The 22465-nt window shown below is 36.2% G+C and overlaps 2 protein-coding genes and 2 long non-coding RNA genes across 4 annotated transcripts in view; 2 read left to right on the top strand and 2 right to left on the bottom strand.

The window, feature by feature from the left end:
- On the top strand, positions 1-1672 carry LOC131845216 (uncharacterized). Its single transcript, XR_009357626.1, has 4 exons — positions 1-395; positions 851-977; positions 1298-1432; positions 1614-1672. It is a non-coding gene; the product is annotated as an uncharacterized LOC131845216 (long non-coding RNA).
- LOC131845206 (uncharacterized) overlaps positions 1-6782 on the bottom strand; it is a 49493-nt gene extending 42711 nt beyond the window's left edge. The window contains exons 1-3 of the mRNA XM_059194247.1: positions 6544-6782; positions 5410-5453; positions 4407-4637 (exon numbers count right to left, since the gene is read on the bottom strand). Coding sequence (XP_059050230.1) covers positions 4407-4637; positions 5410-5453; positions 6544-6637 — 369 coding nt within the window. The 5' untranslated portion in view covers positions 6638-6782. The remainder of the gene's footprint in view (positions 1-4406; positions 4638-5409; positions 5454-6543) is intronic.
- Positions 1036-2674, bottom strand: LOC131845217 (uncharacterized). The gene is made up of 3 exons (XR_009357627.1): positions 2657-2674; positions 2342-2562; positions 1036-1280 (listed from the first exon to the last, which is right to left on the bottom strand). It is a non-coding gene; the product is annotated as an uncharacterized LOC131845217 (long non-coding RNA).
- A 331-nt stretch (positions 6783-7113) lies between the features above and the next one.
- On the top strand, positions 7114-20534 carry LOC131845193 (protein cereblon). The gene is made up of 10 exons (XM_059194234.1): positions 7114-7264; positions 7470-7588; positions 8945-9144; positions 11366-11536; positions 12344-12451; positions 13473-13597; positions 15946-16085; positions 18612-18714; positions 19481-19625; positions 20015-20534. Exons 1-10 carry the CDS (start codon positions 7252-7254, stop codon positions 20157-20159), a joined length of 1269 nt encoding a protein of 422 aa, XP_059050217.1. The 5' UTR covers positions 7114-7251; the 3' UTR covers positions 20160-20534.
- The last annotated feature ends 1931 nt before the right edge of the window (positions 20535-22465 follow it).

Genomic DNA, 22465 nt, shown 5'->3' with positions numbered 1-22465 from the left:
CCGTTTAAAAACAATTCAGTTTACGGTGGCTTCATATTAGCTTTTATAGAATTGTTTTCTAATTTATAGCTTCATTATTGTAATTTGGTTATTATTTCTATTTCTATGTCAGTTTTTATTATGTTTAAAACATGTTTGTGCAGTTATTTCGATTGTTTTTGTTTCGTTTTAATTTTAATTATGTGTGATGAACTCGAAGTATTGGAGTTTTTGGAAATGTGCACCCTACGAAAAAGAAGTAAGGAAAGTGAAAAGACGGCGATTACGCGACCAATCCAATAAAAATGAACAATTTAGAAAACGTTATAATCTAAATAAAGATTTGGTGCGTAATATGCGTGCGAACTCATATGCCGGTATCATCGAAATTTACAGACCTACCAGTGGAAACTAAGGTATAGTGTATTGTAATTATTTCACTAAATCACTAGCTGACTATATCAGGTTTTAGTAGGATTATTATTTATGCTACAGGCATATTTATCAACGGCCTATTAGTGATATTGCTGTTCATTCTTTAGCACAGCCAATGGCAAATAACCGATTTATTGCATTTACCCAACATCCAAAAGTAAATACATATATAAAATTCCAAGGACATCTGAGTAAAGGATAGATAATAAATATTCAAAGGTATCTATTTCTAGTAGCAACTGTTATTGTTGCAAATACATCTATGAGTACCATGTACCATACCATATGATATAGTGATAATATATATGGTAAAATGTATGCATACAAGTAAAGCCTAGAAAGCAAGTATACAAGTATGCAACAGTCTGATGATGTGCAGTCTCTCCGGCACTTTCCTCCGAGGACAATTAATTAAATTAAATTAATTATATTTTAGGTTTTATAATTGGAATTTGGAATGCTGGGTGTATTGGGCTGTATTTGACTGTACACATGCCACCCCATTGTAAATTAAGAAGAGATATTACTGTAGAAAACAATACCATTCATTAAATATATAATTGGTAAGTGAAATATAAAAAGACATGTTTAATAATATAAACACTTTTAATATCTTTTTTTAATATAATTATATAAATTAACAATAAACAAGATTTTAGACATGCAAAATATGTTAATGATTATACATCTCTAAAGCTACTTATATACTAACAATAAATTGTTTACTTAAATATTAAATGACCATAACACTTAGACATATGTTTCAAATAATCTGTATCCATGTAATTAATCTCATATGTTTCAAATAATATTTATCTATTAATTATTCTCTTATGTTTCAAATAATCTTCATCTATGTAATTAATCTGGAAAAAAATTTTAGGTTAGTAATGCTGACATGGAGATTATAAGTGTGGATACCAACTGGAACTGGAGCTACTCATGACATTTGGGCAAACCAGAGGCATTAAGCAACATCTAGAGGACTTAAGCTGGAATAAATCCTTATGATTACTTGGTAAGCACAAAATTTTATTATGAAACTACAAACATCATTACATCTAAGCTCTAAACTTCAGTAATTTAGAAACATAGTTATTTATCAGCACCAACAGTTATTGTGCTGTGTTTTAATGAAATAATACTTTTTGTAAATAAATATTAATATTATAGTATATAATATGTTGTTTTTTTTTTAGGAGATCCAGGATATGCTTTAGAGAAGTATACTCCCATCTCAAATGCTATACCAGGACCAGGACCACAAGAAGCATATTACACTGTAAGAACATGGAATATCATTGAGAGCACAATTGGGCTTCTAGATTTAGATGCCTATATGTACTTTGAGTTCTTATAGAGAACTAAATGAAGGTCTAGCTGCTAGACAAACCCATGTTGTTTAGTTGTGGAACTAAGAAATTGAAACATTTATAAATAATAATATTGTTAATAGGTCAATGTTTTAATTATTTGTTTTTATAATAAATGATATAGGTACATTATTTATGTCTTTTATTGGTAGTTATAATTAAAGGGATATGATAATTTTATTATATACTAGTTATTACCTATGACTTTGTCCATATGGCATACCTAGTTTTTGTTAAAATAAATAAAATATCTCAAATAAAAGCAACTTGTTACTCCTTTACACAACTCATTACATATGACAGTGAAAGTATCCCCCAAATTTGGTCCAGCTGTTTCAAAGATTAGCAAGAACAAACAAACGGACAGACAAATATTTTTATTTTTTAATGTCATTTATCTTACCTTATATATGTATGCATTTACTGAAAAGCTGTTGTAACTGGTGAACTTCAAAATTACAAACAGATACTTCAATTTATTTGCATAGATACATGTATTTCAGATTTTACTGAGATTCCTATTAAATGAAATAAATTAAAATTCAGATGGTTACCTTATAACACTTAAACTTGACAATCCTTTCCAGTCTTTAAAACCCCCTTTTCCTAAGGAGTTTAATTGTTGAGCGACGTCCTCACACAAGCGATTGGTATGGTATTCTTGGGCGGACTTATTAAAGCCACTTGCCATTTCCCTATGGGATTTTAAAAATCCCATATAATTTTAAATTACCGGTACGATACACGACGTTGGCGAGGGGTTTCAGTCCGTGATCTACAATTTAGTTAGATAAATATACAAATATAAACAGTTAAATATTTGCATCATTTTAAAAAAATATTACTAAGAAAATGTTAGGAATACTTACGTTACATTAGGTATATTTACAATAATTGAATTATTAAATTTAACTGGCGTATATAAAGTCATGGAAAGGCTAAGTTTCAAATTGTACATTAAAATCAGAATTAAGTACTTTGCGCGGAATTTTAAGTAGATGCACAAAGTTCGTTTGGATATTACAATGAAAATATTTTTTACAAATAAATCCGAATTATTAAAAAAGACAATAAAACTGTCTGGAATATTTTTGTATATTACACAAATTCTACCGTTGTATCTTAATTACTGTTTTCTATATTTAATTTACATTTATTTAATTAATATTTTGTCCAAAAAGTGACACACAAAAACTCAACTTAACGTTGCAACAAATGTATGCGTATCCGAACGCAGCGCGAGAAAATCCACTAACCAGCCAGAGACAAACTATCCAGGCAGAATACGGTTTGAATTTGGACCCTCATAATACGAAAAAGAACAATTCAGTTTAAGGCCGTAAACTGAACTGCCTGGAAACTGACTGGATTTTAAAGAGTTCATAATACGCCCCCAGCACACCGTCTACGAGCGCGAGGCCAATGACAGCAATCGTGTCACGCCACGACATCCCGCTGATAACCTACACCGACACCCAACTATTTATATCACTTCCTAACTATTCCTGTAGTTTTAATAATTACTTTTAGTAAATATATATTATTTATGACATAGTTATTATTTTTCTTATTCATTACATTTGCACCGCCTACAGTTTCTCTGCACAACTGTGGTTGACTGGTAGAAAATGCCGTAAGGCGTTAAGTCCGTCGTACTTTTACCTTGGTGTTTTGTGCATTGAAGTTATATATATAAATAAAAATGACAAATAAACTCTGCGACGATGAAACAGACAATAGGCGTGTCTCCAGGTACATAGGATTCGAATATACGCGTGTAAATGAAATACTAGTAAGTATGTTAAGAGTAGCAATAATTTACCGAGGAAGACTTTGTAAATAGTCGTTTACGATACCCTAGCCTCACATATTTCAGGCTGAAAGCAGCTTTTTTTTTTATACCACGTAAGTTGCAAACAAGCGTACGGCCCATCTGATGGTAAACGGTTACCGTAGCCTATGGACGCCTGAAACACCAGGGGTGTCACATACGCGTTGCCGACCCTTAAGAAACCTTAATATACCCTTCTTGAAAAACACCATGCTGTAGTCTCTCGAGAAAACCTCGACAGGTATAGTTCATTCCACAATCTAATCTAAAAAAAAACAATGATAATATCATATATAATATCGTTGTTTTTTTTTGTCTCTATGTCTGGAGATTGCAGCTCATCCCATGGTATCTTATTAACGGCGCCCATGAGCATACGCAACATCAGAGGACTTGCCAATGGCAGTTTTTTTAGAAAAAAAAACTTTTCTTAAAGATTTCGATATTATATCGATTCGAAAATATCATTGCTGGAAGGTGTTTCCACAATGTGTTTGTGCTTGGTACAAAGTTTCTGGAAAAACGCTTTGTGGAGGATGGCCATATTGGCCATTCATTCCGATGATTAGAGTGGTATTTTAGTTTTTGCGATTCAGCAGCTGGTATCAAACCGAACAATTCTTCAGAACATTTCGTGATATATGTTGTAGAACATACACAGAGGTACAATGCGTCGCCGTAGAGCCAATGGGTCGAGTCCATTACAAAGATATATATAGCACAGTACATGTCCAATAAATAGCAGAAATTGTTCAACGTTGATGGATAGTACTATTATTGACAATTACCTTGGACTCGAAGAATGACGCGTGGAAGTCAGGCGTGGTGCCGGCGACGGAGGCGAGGTGCATGGTGGTGTTGGCGGTGTTGGTGAGCGTGACGGTGAGCGCGTGCGCGGCCGCCAGCGGCGCCCGACCGAACCGCAGCGCCGCCGGCGACAGCCGCAGCGCCTCCGCAGACACCGCGCCCGCCGCCCCCGCGCCCGGTCCGCCCTCCGACACTGAATCTTTACCCCATTCCTGTGTAAATACCAATATTTAAACACAAACAATACATATTATACAGAGACCACAGCTAACTACATATCTTCACTAGCCGAACCGCGCAACTTCATCTGTGTTTAATTTCCCCACGTTTTTGCAATATTTTTCATTGCAGCTCCACTCCTATTGGTCGTTGCGTAATGTTATATAGCTTAAAGCTTTCCTCGAGAAATGGCTACCCAACAAAGAATTTTTCGATTCAAACCAGTAGTTCCTGAGATTGCACTAATCTCAGGAACAAAAAAACAAACTCTTCGCTTTTTGGAGAAGTATGAAAGTGTTATTGTTATTGTATTATTATTATTGTTTTTTAAAATATATATATTTTATATCTCCCTTTGATGGAGTGTTAAACTTGTCATTGCGGGTGAATAACAATTACAATTATAAAAGAAATGATTATGATGACAAAAATTTGCGGACTATTCTACAGGTGTTTAGAATTACAGCTATTTGGAGAAGTATGAAAGTAAGTAGGTGAAGCTGTAATATTTTGAGGCTAGAGGGTAAGCTGCTGGAATGACACCTGTGGACGAAATAATAATTGGGAATGTTTTTACTGTTTATTATTATTATTATTATTATATATATATATATATATTATATCTCCCTTTTTATGGGGGTAATATATTCAAACTTGCGGGCCTTAGCCAAACATAGATGAGTTATGTGATGAAGAAAGAATTTTCTTACTATTATTATTATTATTATTAATTACAGTAATAGTAAATTTAGATGTAAACATTACCTGAAATGATAGCCCTTCAATTATGCTATCATGAACTGTTATTCCTGTAAATAAAAAATATACTTGTATTATATGTCTTTTTCCTTTCATTAGTTGGACTATCCACCCAACAGTAGTTTTAAAGAAAATACTTAACAGTAAAACTGCACTTTGTATCAGTTAATGCATATTTAAATTATTTTTTACTAGCTACTCGCCCGGCTTCACCTGGGTGTACATGTAGTATACATATAAATCTTCCTCTTGGTCCACTCTTTTGATTAAAAGAAATGGCTTCAAAATCTGTTGCATAGTTTTAAACTGCGACAAGCGTCAGCAACTTTGTTTTATATTTGGTGTAATAGAGAATAATTAAAAAAAAACTTATACACAACACCTCTTCTATTGTTTTAATAATGCTGCATCAATTAAGAATATATGTCATATTTAAAAGTAAAAAAGTACAAATTTATGCCTCTTTAATGGATTTTTTAAAGATTTCTTTGACCTATATGTTGACCACATTTAAACACATATTTTGTGAAAATATCATCCTAATTCTTGAAACCATTTTTACATATAAATTTAACTGATAAATTTGTCAGTTTTCATATCTTTATGTTTTTATTATATGATACCCTATGTGATTTTCTAAATAATATTGAAACTAATATATTATTAATTTATTTGTTAAATAGCCCTGTCAGAAAACAGATATTGAACAACTACTCTATTTAATTAAAATATACATTTAATTATAATATATGAAGAAGTTTCAAATTAGAATCAGATTATATTTGTCTATACATAATTATGATTAAATAACTATGTTACTTTTCATAACATCTGACGCGCGTAGTTTTAATTATCTTCGGTGACAGATACCCTGTTTGTACAGTGAAAGAACTTACTACTCGACTTTCCTAAGACTAAAATATCATTTAAAAAAAAGTGTCAAACAAATGTAACTCGGCCCCGATCTAAAATAACATCGAACCGCGCACTACCCACTAACCCATGAAACTTAACTCTTATGATATTTTTTAATTTAGTTTTTGCTATTTCACGTTATTGGACTACAACATCAGTCAAACAAATATCAAATTCGTAGGATAAAATAGAAAATTTTGATACAAAATTAACAATCGATTTTACCATGACTCTTTCCCTGGGCTGTCAGTCTGGTCTTCAGAGATATATCCAATAAAGTCAATACAAAAATGTAACACAACACTATTTTTCGATACATTTTGATCAATTGTACATAATGAAACACTGTTTAATCACATTTCTTTTAGCACAATCTAGCAATTTATAAAAACCCGTGCATTTCTTCTTCGAGCTCAGAAGAGCAAGAAGACTAATATGACATACTGCACAGGACAGGATACAGATCAGGGTGATTATGCGTTCAAAAACTTGGAAATGTCACAAATCAGACATTTCGACTGCCACAGATTATACATTATAACTAGACTTTACAAAGTATGCTATGATATAAGGGTGTAATAATGTAGAAAAGTCATAAAAACGCTAGAAAAAAAATAAAAAATATATGAATTCAATAATAACTATGCAACATAAAAAATATTTAACGTTTATTATAACATTTCCATAATTTTAATTATATGCATATAAAGAGTAAGGTTTTTTGCCGTTGTTAAATCGATTAAATTATATACTACAATCGAAACCTTTTTCGCATGCTCTGTAAACTTACTAAAACAAAAAGAACGCAATAATTGCATTCTGAAATTGCAGTAACTTTTATTATACTTATCAAAATACCAGAATATTATCTAAAAAGATAAATAAATTATAATCTTCAAAATTGCGCTCCTCCGAGAACTACTTAGGAGAATAATGGAGGACAACGGTAAATACGGCAATGTGATTTGACACAAAGAATAAACATTATTTATTATTGCTTTGCTATGATTTTTGAATTTTATTTTCTTTTTAAATACAATTAAATTATATATTAAACATTTAATTACACTTGTAAACTCGAAGAAATATATATAACAGGTACAAGAACGTTGTAAACAAATAATTCGTAATGTTTTTGTTGGCATTGCTAGCTACGGATGATGGTGACCACAACGAGCCGGATAGCGGCGGGGGAGATCCAAACGACGAGGACGAGGACACGGACGAGGAGGAGCAGCAGTTCGACATATCGCTAGCGGCATCTCACTCGGTAACCAATTAGGTTTTATTACTAATTTTACTTCAACTTGTATTTATCTAATCATGGCAGTCCATCTATGCTAGAATATTCACAAAGTAATACATAAATTGCTGAAAAGGTATAATAGGTATAAAAAAATACCGAAGAATATATTGGAATTACCCTTAAATAAATTCAGAACATCTGTTAAATCTTATTTACTGAGTAAAGCCTTTAACTAACTAAACTATTACTTGAATGACGAGTGTGCATGCAATAGTTGTTCATGCACGGGATTTTCATTTAATGTTAGACATAGACACCTATTTAAATACCTATATATTGTAAATAAACTGGCGTTTAAAAAAAAAGTAATACAATTGAGATTCTTGTTAGTTCTTCTCAATTGGATCTATATACCGAACTGGATGGTAGGATAAAAAATTATAATGTAAAAACTTGACTTTCGTATGTAATGTTAATAAATTATTTTTTAATTTGAATTTAACATAACTAATAGTTTTGAGTACTGTCTGAATAACTTTATATATGAGTCATGTTGCAGATAAATGAATTGACTCAGTCTCAGATTTATCCTTTGCTTCTAATCACTATTGTAAAACTTGAGAATTGACCACTGAATGAATAAGATTATTATATTAGAATATATTGGCTTATGGCATATTTTTACCTTCAAGTAGTGTTTATGATTTAGATTGAGTTCTTAGTTAAACATAATGGTAGTACATCTATACTAGGCAGATACATAATAGAATATAATTAAATTTAATAATTGCATGGAGTCAAATTTGATTGACTATATTGACTAACTTTATGAAAATAAATATATTGAGAACATGTTGATTCTAAATTTAGAAATTTTAGTTATTTTATGTATATAAATATAACTGATAAATGACACAACTTGTTTATTGCATGTCAGGAATGACAGTGCACAGGAATGTATGACAATGCACAGTACTAATATATATTATGTTAAACCATCTTTGTAAAACCACATTTAATCAATAAATTTTATTTTATTTTATTTCAACAATTGGACTAAATATATTGTGGAGTGGATTTAGTTATGTTTCTACACTATATGCTCAGTAGCATTAACATTTTGTTTCAGTCTTGAAAGTTGACAAATTTTACAAATTATAACTTAGTATTTCCGCTGTACCATATTTGTAATATATGAAATCATTAATAACTGTATTAACTTAAATGTAGTAAGTGTTAAATGTAAAATTAGTAACTGTCACCTGTGCCATGCTACAGTGCACGCACACAGTGTAGTGTGCATTGTAGAATAATAGTAAATGGGTAAGAAATGTAATGATATAGAAACAGTAAGCTGAAGTGAGATGTGGTGGTGCGCAGTATATGGGCGCGGGGCTGGTGGCTGTGGGCGGGCGCTGCGTGCTGGAGGCGGGGTGGGAGGGTCGGGTGCCGGTGCTGGCGCACCACGGGGCGGTGTTCCCCGGGGAGACCGTGCCGATGCTGCTGCCGCACGCGCACGACGCCGCCGTGCTCGCGCGCGCCATTAAGAACGACAAGCTGTTTGGTCTGCTCTGTCCTGAGTAAGTGTTCGATGGTTGTGGTAGCCTTTATACAGTATATATAGTAAAATTAGAGTTGATTTTGTTTATTTATTACTAACTGTACCCGTGACTTCATCCACATGGAATTTAACTTTATTTTTCTAAAATAAAAGTAGCCTAAGTTACTCTTTATTACATCAGCTACCTGCTAAAAAGTCCCGTCAAAATCGGCTCAGCCATTTCAGAGATTAGCCGAAACAGTAGGGCAGAATAAAGTGGAGTGGTAGTCTCATTATTTGTCATGTCACCCGACTCAATAACATGCATGCCTCTAGTACTACAATACGCATCCATCAGCAGTGGGCTGACATGCATTTCCTACATCATAATAAAAACCAATTTTATCCAATTATGATATTAAAAGCTTATGGAATTTATAGAAATTCTTGCGAATTTAAAAACATATATTATTATTGCTTATATGATTTTTTAAAAGCTGTGCATCTCTCAAAAGTTTAAAGTTTTGCATCTATATATTTCACGGCAAACTAAAGTAAATGGCATGCGACAAGAGTATAAATGTGGATGATAAGCTATATTTGTCTTATAGAATGATGCTTGGCACATAAGGAAACACAAACTGAAAAGCAAAATAAACAACAACGCAATTTAAACTCACCAGCCAACAAGATATTATGAATATTGTTCAAACACATCAAAAATTTGAATCATTCATACAATCAATACACTATATACTACTAGCTGTCCCGGCAAACGTTGTTTTGCCTTAAAATAAAATAAAAAATTTAGGGGTGGACTACCCCTAACATTTAGGGGAATGAAAAATAGATGTTGGCCGATTCTCAGACCTACTCAATACACTCACAAAATTTCATGAGAATCGATCAAGCCGTTTCGGAGGAGTATGGGAACGAAAACTGTGACACGAGAATAGTAGTGCATAGTTTATCATCTTGTTATCATCATTAACTTGTACCATTTAAATATTAAATAGATTGTAAGAAATTGTTGATCACCTTGTGTTACATACCCCATCAGAGCATTGTTGTATTATTCATATCAATCAGCATTTTACTTCACATGCATTCTCTCATTTCGTGTGGCGGCAGGATGTACGGGCAGCCGCACATGCCTGCTTACTGTGTATTGTGTACTGACACAATTGCCTACACATGCAATTTCACCTCAATATATTTATTTTAGTAATAAAAATCAGTGTTCGAGTAGCATTCAACTGGGGCGGTTCTATTTAGCAAAAACCCCTCATCAATCAATCAATCAATCAATATATCAACTAATATCATTATCACGGAACTGTGGACATAAACCCCCACATTGAGTGCCTCTATTATACTATATGTTATATTGTATTATGTGTATTATATACATGTGTCTAACATGTACATAATATCTGTATTAGAAGAAAAATTATAAACAAATGTAGTAAATGTGAAATCTGTGTATAATATTGGTATAAATAGCTATCTTTACAGGACACATTCTTACAAGCCCGATCAGGAGCTTTGTTTTGTTCACTCTTTCACATGTTTGCTAGTTGAGTTTCTTGTCAGGTCTTCTCATCTCGAAAGCACTCCGAACTGACGTTAGATTTGACATATCTTAAGAGTCTGTAATAGACCTACAAGAATAATGTTGATAATTTGATTGATTTTTCGATATGATTTAAGCCTATATCCGTCATACTCGTGACCGGGTGCTGCTTGTGGGGACTGGTCTGTTCGGGTTACGAACACTGATTTGACTATTTGCTTTTGCAATAGCATACGAGGGTGGAGCACTCTATTCTCCAAAATTTAAATTTAAAAATGAATCTGTATTATTCTAAACATGTACAATATTTATTTGAAAGTGAGTTTCTTATCAGTTCTCATCTCGAAATCATTCCGAACTGACGGTAGATTTGACATATCATATGAGTCTGTAATAGACCTAAACGAATAAAAATATTATGATTATTTTAAAATTTTATTCACGTATGAGAGAGTCATGTAACGTTCAATCAGTCTGGGTCGTCCGCAGGTCCTTGCGGACAGCAGGGTACGGGCCTCAAGCATATGCTCTTTGCCCGAGCGTACTACTGGCGCATGCCACCCCAGCGTCGTTCTCCTACCGGCTACTCTACTCTACTACTGCTATCTCTACCGGCTCTTTTCAGCAGCCGGCTGAGGGCGTCATATGGCGGGATTCAATTTAATGTAACGTTGTTGTGTGGATGCAGCGAGAGCGGCACGATGGTGTCGGGGTACGGGGTGCTGTGCGAGGTGTTCGAGGCGGGGCTGGCGGAGGGCCAGGACGCGCCCTCCTCGCTCACCTTCAAGGCGCGCGCCAACCACCGGTTCCGGTTCGTGGAGATGCCCAAGCGCTCCGTGCCCATACACATATACAAAAGGTAATGCTACTCATTACTGATGTTCTCTACTACCAATTACACGAACTCTGCTTGGCTCGGAACTAGATGGCGCTGTGTGAATTGTTCACAATTATTATTTTACTATTTTTTATGATCATTGTTTTGCACGTGATAGCGCACATATGCTATCAAGTCAGTTCAGTTTCTTTTAAAGTTTTCCTTTTTATTTCATAGACTTTTTCCAGAGACACGTTTAAGATTTGTAGGCAGATATTGAAGTCAGTTCAGTTTCTTTTAAAGTTTTCCTTTTTATTTCATAGACTTTTTCCAGAGACACGTTTAAGATTTGTAGGCAGATATTGAATGCTATAGAAAACAGACGGAAAAATGTTAGAACATAGATACGGCACTATGAATTTATGAAAGTTATTATTGAGGTAAAGAGGGGAGAGCGAAAACCAAGGTACAGCTACATTAAGCAAATGAAGGACAGAATTGGAGTCGTGTCGTATCAAGGTTTAAAGAGTAGATGGAAGATCGTAGAAAGTGGCAAGAGCTCCACCGACAAGAGCGTCGCTCTTAAATTTATGAATGAATGAATAATTATGTCTTTGCTTCGGAGATGTTTTTGCGATATTAATTTAATATTATAATAAGTCTCTAAAACACGTACGATCGAAGAACGCGGCAATGCGCTCACCGTTTGCGAGCGCCGTCTTTGTCATTCGCTTTATCTACATTTACATGCACAATTGCAGTCTTTCCTGCGTGAAAGGGTGTAGGTGTAGATAAGGTAATGTGTGTAGTAGTGTAGTATTGTGTGTTGTTGTGCGGTGCGGTGGTCAGGATGCGGTCGGTGGAGGTGCGCGTGCTGCCCGAGGTGCAGCCCGGGGCTCCGCTGCGGCACGCGCGCCTGCTGCCGCCGCCGCCCCCCGCCGCGCCCGCCCCGCCCGCGCCGCCCCGACCTGTGCCGTGCGTACCGTTTTTTTTCTTAACTCTTCTCAGTTTCCCGTTTCCACCCTCCGTGGGAGACGCACCGGAATACGGGATGCGACTCCCCCCATCTCGGCTCCCGTTGTGGACGGCAGACTTGATCTCCTGACCCTACCGTCCACACAGAGCCGCGCCCGCTCCGCATGTGTCTGCGATACAACTGGAGCGGGCCACCAAAGCACCGCTTGATGCCCGGGACCGACCCCATCTGGGTCTATTTTTCCTACCTGCGCTGCCCCTCACGTCTGTTTGCCACTATGTTAATGTTAACCGAAGGCATTATTACCATACTGTCCGGAACGCATCAGAACCAAACATTGCTCAGCCATCGTTTCGTGTGGACATATTCACAGCGATAGGAGACCTAATAATGCTGGAACATACATGTCCGACCTCGCACCCCACCGTGCGCTATGCACGGCGGGGTGCGAAGCTAACTCACCCCCTATACTGTCCCTTTCTTTACATCTATCTATCTTTACAAATAATAAGATTGAAGTGTCTGTTTGTATTTTCAAATTTGCAGCTTCACTAAATGTGTATAAAAGTACATATTTATGCTAAATATATATTTTTTTTTAACTGTCTGTCTATTTATTCTTACTAATCTCTAAAACGCTGCACTGATTTTGACGATACTTTCACTCGCAGATACCTAATGTTATAAGGAAAAACTTAGGCTAATTTAATATACTTATTTAAAAATAATTTAATTAGGTATAGTGAGTTTTTAGTCCGGACTACTCTAATGCTGTTGGCCGCAGCTGGCCTTTACAGCTTTACCGGGGGCGAGTGCAAATGGCACTCCAAACCAAAGGAAGAACTTATGCGGTTGAAAACAAACTCCCGCCTAATGGATGCGACTTTAGTCTGAGGGCACCGCTACAGGCTCGACCTCGGCTCAAGTCGTCGTAATTTCGATCCCCGTTTGAATTTCACGGGAGATCGATCGCAGGGGGTATAGTGAGTGCTTGGTCCGCAGGCTGGACAGCCGCATGCGCAGCATGGACGCGGTGGTGACGCCGTGGCCGCTGTTCCTTTACGACATCTTCGACTATCGCCGCATGCGGCAGATCATCGAGGAATACTTCAAAACTATCATGTTCGGTGAGTCCACGATTTCTTATACAAAGGGCGAGCTTAATGCCATACAGCATTCTCTACCAGCTAGCCTTTAAGTAGAAATAAAAAGCTATATATATATTGTTAGGTAAAAAAGGGAAACTAAGGACCAACCTGGTTCGTGTCGTCCCCGCGTGTAGGTCTTATTATACGCGTAGCCGTTTCACTTTAAAAACGCACAACACTACGATGAATTTCACTGGATGATGTACTAAACAGATGATTGCGCGAAGATCGCGGCTGATGGTTTCGTTTACGTTGATTTGCGGAGAATATGCTGATTTGCGTGTGCTCGACGCGACGTACTACGAACGACTCATTTTGTTGATGCTACCCCCAGATTTGGTGGATAAAAATAGGAGTAGGATTTAGGGTAGTAACATATTGAATGTTGGCTAGAAATAAGTAGATTTATATCAACCATATTATATATATATGTAACCATGTATATATAAACTATAATAGAAATACGATATACGGTATGATGGCTTCGGTAGTTTAAAGGTTTAGCACAACGATTTGCCAATGGCTCGCGGGTTCGATTCCTTCGCACGGTGCAAGCATTTGTATTCATGAGTATGATTGTTTGTATTAGTTTGGGTTTTTTTATGTGTAATAGAAATAGAAATAGAAATAGAAATAATCTTTATTCAAATAAACTCATTACAAGCACTTTTGAATAGTCATATTTTGATTCTACCACTCATTCGGAATGCAGATTCATCACAAGAAGAATGAGCAAGAAACTTGTGTGTTGCTCTTTTTAATAGATGTTTTTTTTTTATATAAATAATTACAGTATAACAAGTAAGAGGCATGCGATAATCAACATAGAAGTCGCTACGCACTCATTATTAATGTAATCAGATAATATTGTCAGTGCTATAGATTTAAAGTTTTTCTATAAAAACATTATTATCGTTAACGAATTCTTCAATTTTATAGTAAGCTTTTTTGCAAAGGAACTGTTTTATTTGACATTTAAATCTTTTTTCTGGCAGATTTATAACAGACTCTGGTATTTTATTGTAAAACCTTACGCAATTGCCATAAAACGAATTACTAACTTTAGCCAAACGACATTTAGGTAAAATCAGTTTGTTATTGTTACGTAAGCTTTTATTAGTGCAATCACTAACTCTTTTGAAACTGTCTATATTCCTTCTGGCATAGATGATATTTTCATAAATGTATTGAGAAGCAACGGTGAGGATATTTGATTCCTTAAAACACTCTCGCAATGACTCCCTGGAACCCATACCATAAATGGAGCGAATGGCCCTCTTTTGTAAAGTAAATATTGTATTTATATCAGCTGCTTTGCCCCATAACAAAATACCATACGACATAATGCTATGGAAATAGCTAAAATAGACAAGTTTAGCCGTTGCCACGTCTGTTAATTGTCTAATTCTTCTTACCGCGTAAGCGGCAGAACTAAGTCGACTCGCCAATTTAGTAATATGAGCACCCCATTGCAACTTGGAATCTAATGTGATACCTAGAAATACAGTATCGTCAACAAAATTAATAGATTTATTGTCCAATACGATTTTTGAATCTACCGGCCTTACATTGGGGAGAGTAAATTTGATACATTTAGTTTTATTTGCATTTAGTAGCATATTATTTGCCGTAAACCATTTTAAAGCATAAGAGAGAGAACCGTTTACTTCGTCCATATCATCAATATGTCGATTGACTTTGAATACTAATGAAGTATCATCAGCAAACAGAACTATGTCAGCTATCTTTTCTACCATATAAGGAAGATCGTTTATGTAAACTAAAAATAAGAAAGGACCTAGAATAGAGCCCTGAGGAACACCCATTTTAATACTAGTTCCCTCAGACTTTACACCATTTATTTCAACAACTTGCATTCTATTATTTAGATAGGATTTCATCATGCATAGTGCTTCATATCTAATACCGTAATGTTCTAATTTGAGTAAGAGTGTTTCATGATCAACGCAATCAAATGCTTTTGAGAGGTCACAGAATACACCGATAGCATCCTGTGACCTCTCCCAACAGTCAAAAATGTGTTTCATTAAAGCTACACCAGCGTCAGTAGTTGATTTACCGATTTTTAATATTTATGTATTCACAAAAAAGTATCTAATTATATCAGTTGTCTAGTATCCATAACACAAGCTTAGCTTAACTTGGGACTTGGTCACTGTGTGAATTGTCCTGGATTATATTATTAAAAAAATATATATTTATACTTAAATATATAAGTAAAATAATGCGAAAGGATTTCCAACAAACTGCTATCTTTCTAAAATACTTAAGTTCATTTTAGAATTGTCTCCTTTAATTGTCCTCAGACAAGCTGCCGGAGGACCCCGTGTCGCTGTCGTTCTGGGTGGCGTCCAACCTGACGCTGTCGGCGCGGGACCGGCTGGCGCTGTTCGTGGTCGACAACGCGCTGCTGCGGCTACACATGGAGGTCAAGCTCATCAGCAGGGTCAGTCTCACCCACCCTCGTCTCCCCCACCACCCCTCCCCCTAGAATTGTCAAGAGAAGAGGCCTAGGGGATTAGCCCCTTTCTTTCGATAATTCTAGTTTTATTTTACATATAGTCCGTTCTTGTTTTTAATTACAGAGATTTAAAAAAAAATTGCTGACTATTCAGAAATGTATTCTATAATTATTTGAAAGTTTGACATTTAAATCTGTCAATTTAGTCTCTGGGATTAAAAAACAGACTATAACTAGCCGTATCGGCAAACGTTATTTTGTCATGTAAATTAATATAAATGGGGGTTGATGGTAGGGTGGAAATTTACGGTTATATGTATTTTTTAATACCGAGTTATGAAAATGTGACAAAATTTTGGGGTTTTCCACTCTTAGATAACAATTTATTGTCAGAACTACAGAGTACACATATAAAAAGAGCAAGTCACAAAAAAGATGACAACATTTTTTGGGTTTTCCACCCTTATCATATAGGGGTGTAAAAAATATATAGCTACTTATTGTTATACCTACACAGTATACATATAAAATTTCATCAAAATCAGTTAAGGCAAACGAAACTTATCAGTTATCATCTATACATATAAATAAAATTGGAGTCTGTTTGTAATATTGAAATAACCGTTTTTAGTACATGCATAGGGTACATACAGCAAAATAACATTTTTTACAACTTTTGTCTGTTAGTTCCGGCTAATCTCTCGAATGGCTGGACCGATTTTGAGTTTTCTTGGTAGATAGCTGAAGTAATAAGGTAGTAAGGAGAAATTAAGGATACTTTTATTTTAGAAAATTTAAGTTAAATTCCACGCGGACGAAGTCGCGGGAACAGCTATTTAATAATATATATAGTTTTGAAGTGCTATGTTATTTCCTTCCAAAATATTATGTCTAATGGTATATAAAGTCGATGTTTACATATGTCTGTTTATCCGCTTACTTCATCTAAACCATGCATCGCATTTTGTCACAAACATTCACCCGTGCGAAGCAAGGGCGAGTGGCAAGTATTATTCATATTCTTACATTATTACGTGCTTTATCTAACAGAAATATGTTTCATACTGTCTATATATATTTCTTTTTATATATGCATAGATACATTTTATTCGGTTTTCAAGCCTCAGTTTTATTTTTAAGCCAACGCCACATATTTTCTTCTACATTTATAATTTTTGCATTTTTTTATTCTTTCCTTATTATTGCAGCGTCTGATTTTGTTGTGTGTGCTACCATAAATCTCTGATTAGAGATTTAAAGCATTTCAAATCTAAATATATATAACTCAAAGGTGACTGACATAGTGATCTATCAAAGCACAGCCCAAACCACTCGACGGATTGAGCTGAAATTTGGCATGCAGGTAGATGTTATGACGTAGGCATCCGCTAAGAAACGATTTTGATAAATTCTACCCCCAAGGGGATGAAAGTTTGTATGAAACTTTGTCAATTTTAAACCGATTGGACTGAGACTGCGTACATAAAGCTACTATGACGTAGGCATCCCCTAAGAAAGGATTTTGATAAATTCCACCCATAAGGGGATAAATTAACGAGAGCGAAGCCGCGAGAAAAAGCTAGTAAAATATAAAACGTTTTTCTAAAGTATTTAAATACAATACAAAAACAGTTATTTTTTTAATTTTCGTGTTTAATTTGTTTTATTTATTTGCCATAAAATTATTCGTGTTAAGACCCGGTTAATAATGTAAACAATACAAAAATGTTAATAAGTAATTTTCATTTTCATTCAAATTCTATTATTTTTAAAAATCACATCTTTGCTTATAACCTTATTAATACATTCCTTGGACTGTTTAATAAGATGTTTGCAGTACATGTTACAAAGCATTGATACCTGCCCCCCTCCGACCGATCCCCCGTCCAATTTAAACGGGGATCGAACTTACGACAACCTGAGCCGAAGTTCGAACCCCTAGCGGTGCCCTCAGACAAAAGTCGTACCCGTCAGGCGGAAGTTGTCCTTCAGCCGCTCCACAAGTCCTTCCTTTGGTTTGGAGTGCCATATGCACTCGTCCACTATCATCCTGTGAAGCTGTAAAGGCCAGCTGCGGCCAACAGCATTAGAGTAGTTCGAAAAAAAGTTCAGGTTATCAGGGTCCTCATTGAGTTACTAAATTTTCTGCATTTAGTTTAGTTATTATATTTATTTCTATTACTTTACTTAATGTTGTGTTAATGTAATTTATATGATATACATAAATATACATTATTATTATAAGCAGCTTGCATTGGTAGCAATTGTTTTCAATGAGAGATTGCTGTGCAAATATATATTAAACTTTACAGCACCTGCTGAGTTAGTTCCTTTTGCTTAGAATATGTGCTCTTGATATTTTACTGTTTGAGTTATTTTATTTACCTGAAATTCTATGTAGTTTAATAAGTTTTTTTTTTGTTTTCTTTAGTAAACAGTGTATGCATGCAAATGTATGATTGTGTTGTTTTCTATCAATAAATAAATATTAATATCATTATTTTACAATAGAAAAGCGTGCTGTGCTGTTCTTCCTGTATGGGGGAGATCGCGCGGCGGGAGAACATATTTGCCATGTCCAGTGAGGGTGTACACTCCAATTACACGAATTTAGGTAAGCACTGCTATTTTATCGTTTTACTATAAATTCAGTGAGGCTGTTACATGGATAGATTTTTATTTCTTATTATTTCTATTATTCCTTTTTATATATATGTTATTTGTAAAGTCTCAGCAGAGTTAGCAGCAAGAATTGTATAATTTCAAACCTAAATGTAAATTATTAACGATTAAATAAATTTAAAAAATATATAATTAACTAATTATATATCAAATATTGGATAGTTCAGTATTATTTTTATATTTTCTGCATTAAAAAAAAGAGAAAACCCTGTAATATTCAAATTAAAAAGTCATTTAGCCATACAGAACATTTTGGCTGTTCGTTGTTATTATGTTATCTGTGGTTATTATATATATTATTACCTCTCTGATATCTGCTATAATGTGTATACATATAGGTTTTAGTTTCCATAGTTCAGGGAGATTATAGCTTGTGTGATTATTATTCTTAATATTAATGAAGACGAAACGTTTCATTAGTTGGTTGGTTGTAATGAATAAATAATAGAAAAATAATATTAGACAGATTTTTAAATTTCTTCAGTAAGCTGTGATTCTCAATTAGTAAAATTGTTTTAAAAGCTGTGTAGTTCAGTGTGAGATAGAGTAAGATGGGTGTGGTGTGTGTGCAGGCGGGTTTGTTATATAGTAATGCGGGTGTGGTGTGTGTGCAGGCGGGTTTGTTATATAGTAATGCGGGTGTGGTGTGTGTGCAGGCGGGTTTGTTATATAGTAATGCGGGTGTGGTGTGTGTGCAGGCGGGTACATGCACGACATCGTGACGGTGTCTGCTGCCACCAACACGGAGCTGTCGGGCTCGCCGTCGGCCGAGTACTCGTGGTTCCCCGGGTACACCTGGACCGTGGCGCTCTGCCTCGGCTGCATGGCGCACGTCGGATGGAGGTCGCTCATCACACCCTCGCCCTCACCGACACTTGCACATTAATATCTTATTCTAAATACTTCATCTCAATTACCTTTGAATTTAATTTTGTGTTAGATATGTTTTATAAAAAAGGAACAGTATTTTTAGGATAGTTAATTCTCGATGGCGAGTTAGAGGTGTTAACAACATAATGCGTTTAGCAAAACTGAACATGTCCATATTTTTTTTAGTATCTGAATGTCATGAGTTTCTTGTCAGTTCTTCTCATCTCGAAATCATTCCGAACTGACGGTAGATTTGACATATCATAAGAGTCTGTAATAAATCTACATGAATAAAGATATTTTGAATTTTGAATTTCATGTGACAATATATAATTCTATCAATGTTTGCATCCGGGGTGCAGGTTCGACGCCCAGAAGCGCAACTTGAGGCCGCAACGGTTCTACGGTCTGTGTCGCAACTATGTGCAGCCGCGCGCACACGACGACCGGGACCGCTCTTATACACCGCCGCTGCCGCCCGGGCGACAACTGCTGCTGCCCGACTGAACTGCGGCCCGACCTCACCGCTCCACATACACCACCACCGCCGCTGCCGCCCGGGCGACAACTGCTGCTGCCCGACTGAACTGCGGCCCGACCTCACCGCTCCACATACACCACCACCGCCGCTGCCGCCCGGGCGACAACTGCTGCTGCCCGACTGAACTGCGGCCCGACCTCACCGCTCCACATACACCACCACCGCCGCTGCCGCCCGGGCGACAACTGCTGCTGCCCGACTGAACTGCGGCCCGACCTCACCGCTCCACATACACCACCACCGCCGCTGCCGCCCGGGCGACAACTGCTGCTGCCCGACTGAACTGCGGCCCGACCTCACCGCTCCACATACACCACCACCGCCGCTGCCGCCCGGGCGACAACTGCCGCCCACATACACCACCACCGCCGCTGCCGCCCGGGCGACAACTGCTGCTGTTACCATCACCATACCACCACCGAGATCTCGGAGCCTACCTCAGGGTTTCGTTAGCAAAGTTTCAACCGCAACTCCAGCAGCGATAGCCCGTTCTCTACCTGTTATAAGGCGAAGGACAAGACCACTACATTCTCATTTTCATATTTAACACGTCGAAGACCGCATTGAACAATCTTATTTCTCACATAGGGACCGCCATTTTTTTTATTGTCAATTACGTATATTATTTTATAAATATGTTTTTAGTGTACAATAATTTGAGATAGTTTGAGTGATGGGTGATCAACCAGTCCCAACGTGTAAATTTACATTCGTTGTGACCCCTCCGATCGATCCCCTGTCCAATTCAAACGGGGATCGAAATTACGACGGCCTGAACCGAGGTTCGAACCCCTAGCGGTGCTCTCAGACTAAAATCGTACCCGTCAAGCAGGAGTTGGCCTTCAGCCGCTCCATAAGTCCTTCCTTTGGTTTGGAGTGGCATCTGCACTCGCCCCCTAACGTCCGGTGAGGCTGTAAAGGCCAGCTGCGGCCAACAGCATTAGAGTAGAGCGAAAAAAAAATTCGTTGCGGAGTGACCCACCGGTGGGCATGCGGTCTTTAACGTGTTAAGTTAATATATTACGCGTTTAGTTACGTTACGTTCGATAACGGAATACAACTTTTATATAAATTTTATATGAATATTTGTAGCCGGATACTGCAGGTAACAGTGTCACTGAATGATACGACGAGATGATAGTATATCGAACTATCGGAGATGTTCTATACGCCAGGGGTGGCCAACTTGATTAGACCCAGGATCTGTTTACCATTGAAACCCTGTGCGATTTACCAATTACATACTTATTGAAATCTTAAATGAAACCGCACAGTTCAGTACACAATCGTGTATTATTTTATTTTATTAAGAGAGAAAACATAAATGTGGAAATTATTCTTAGTAACTAAATACTTATTTGCCTTTATACTAGTGTGAGTTGCATCTGAGCATCCACTAGTTTAGCATAATCAGGGTTGTAGTTGGAAATTGCCAACTTTTTTTACGATTATGTTGCGCAGTCTGCAATTTATATTTTTTGCCTTGCCACGATCGACCTGTTGGCCACCCCTGCCATACACTATTGAGAAGACAGACTGCGGGTTTGATCTCTACGCATTACAAATGTTTGTAATATTTTTTACATCTGCGTTAGTTTCGTAGTATTACATATTTATTAAAAAAATTAGATCTATTTGTTGTTTGTTTAGCAGGTGTAGTTTTTGAGTTCCTCGTTGTATGGGACTAGATGGCGCTGAGTGAAGTCTCGAGATATATTAGAAATATGTTGTCAATTTGAATGTATGTACCTACAGATATTCTGACAGTATTCCAGGGTTGTTCAAAAGGTAAGGTGACTTTGTTTTTCTCAAAAAATATGTATATATAATAATTTTGTCCCCTTCAAAATAATCCCTCTCAGATATAATACACTTGTACCAACGCTTTTACCAATCCTCGAAGCACTTCGAACAATCATTTTGTGCTACAGCCTTGAGTTCATTCAGCGATGCAATTTTTTATCTCTTAAATCGTTGAAATCGATGACCTTTCATGGGTTCATTTTAGAAAGAGATAAAAATTGACAAAAAAATAATTTCTTTCACAAAATAACAAGGAATGCTATAGTTGAAACTGTGATTATATGGTCATGACGAGTGTACCAACACAACAAAATAAAAAAAACAAAATTTGAATGTACATAACCTGCGAATTTTGAAGTTACCTTACCTTTGGAACATTCCGCATATATAACTTGTTGTACAAGTACTATACTGCTATGATTTAGTTGTAATGGTATACACATTACTCTTAGCCAAAAGTTAGTATACT

The sequence above is a fragment of the Achroia grisella genome, unplaced genomic scaffold (genome assembly GCF_030625045.1).
Source record: "Achroia grisella isolate CSIRO2021 unplaced genomic scaffold, CSIRO_AGI_Agris_v1 utg460, whole genome shotgun sequence".
NCBI lineage: Eukaryota > Metazoa > Arthropoda > Insecta > Lepidoptera > Pyralidae > Achroia > Achroia grisella.
Note: the sequence above shows the minus strand (reverse complement) of the source record. Positions and strands in the feature narration are given on the sequence as shown.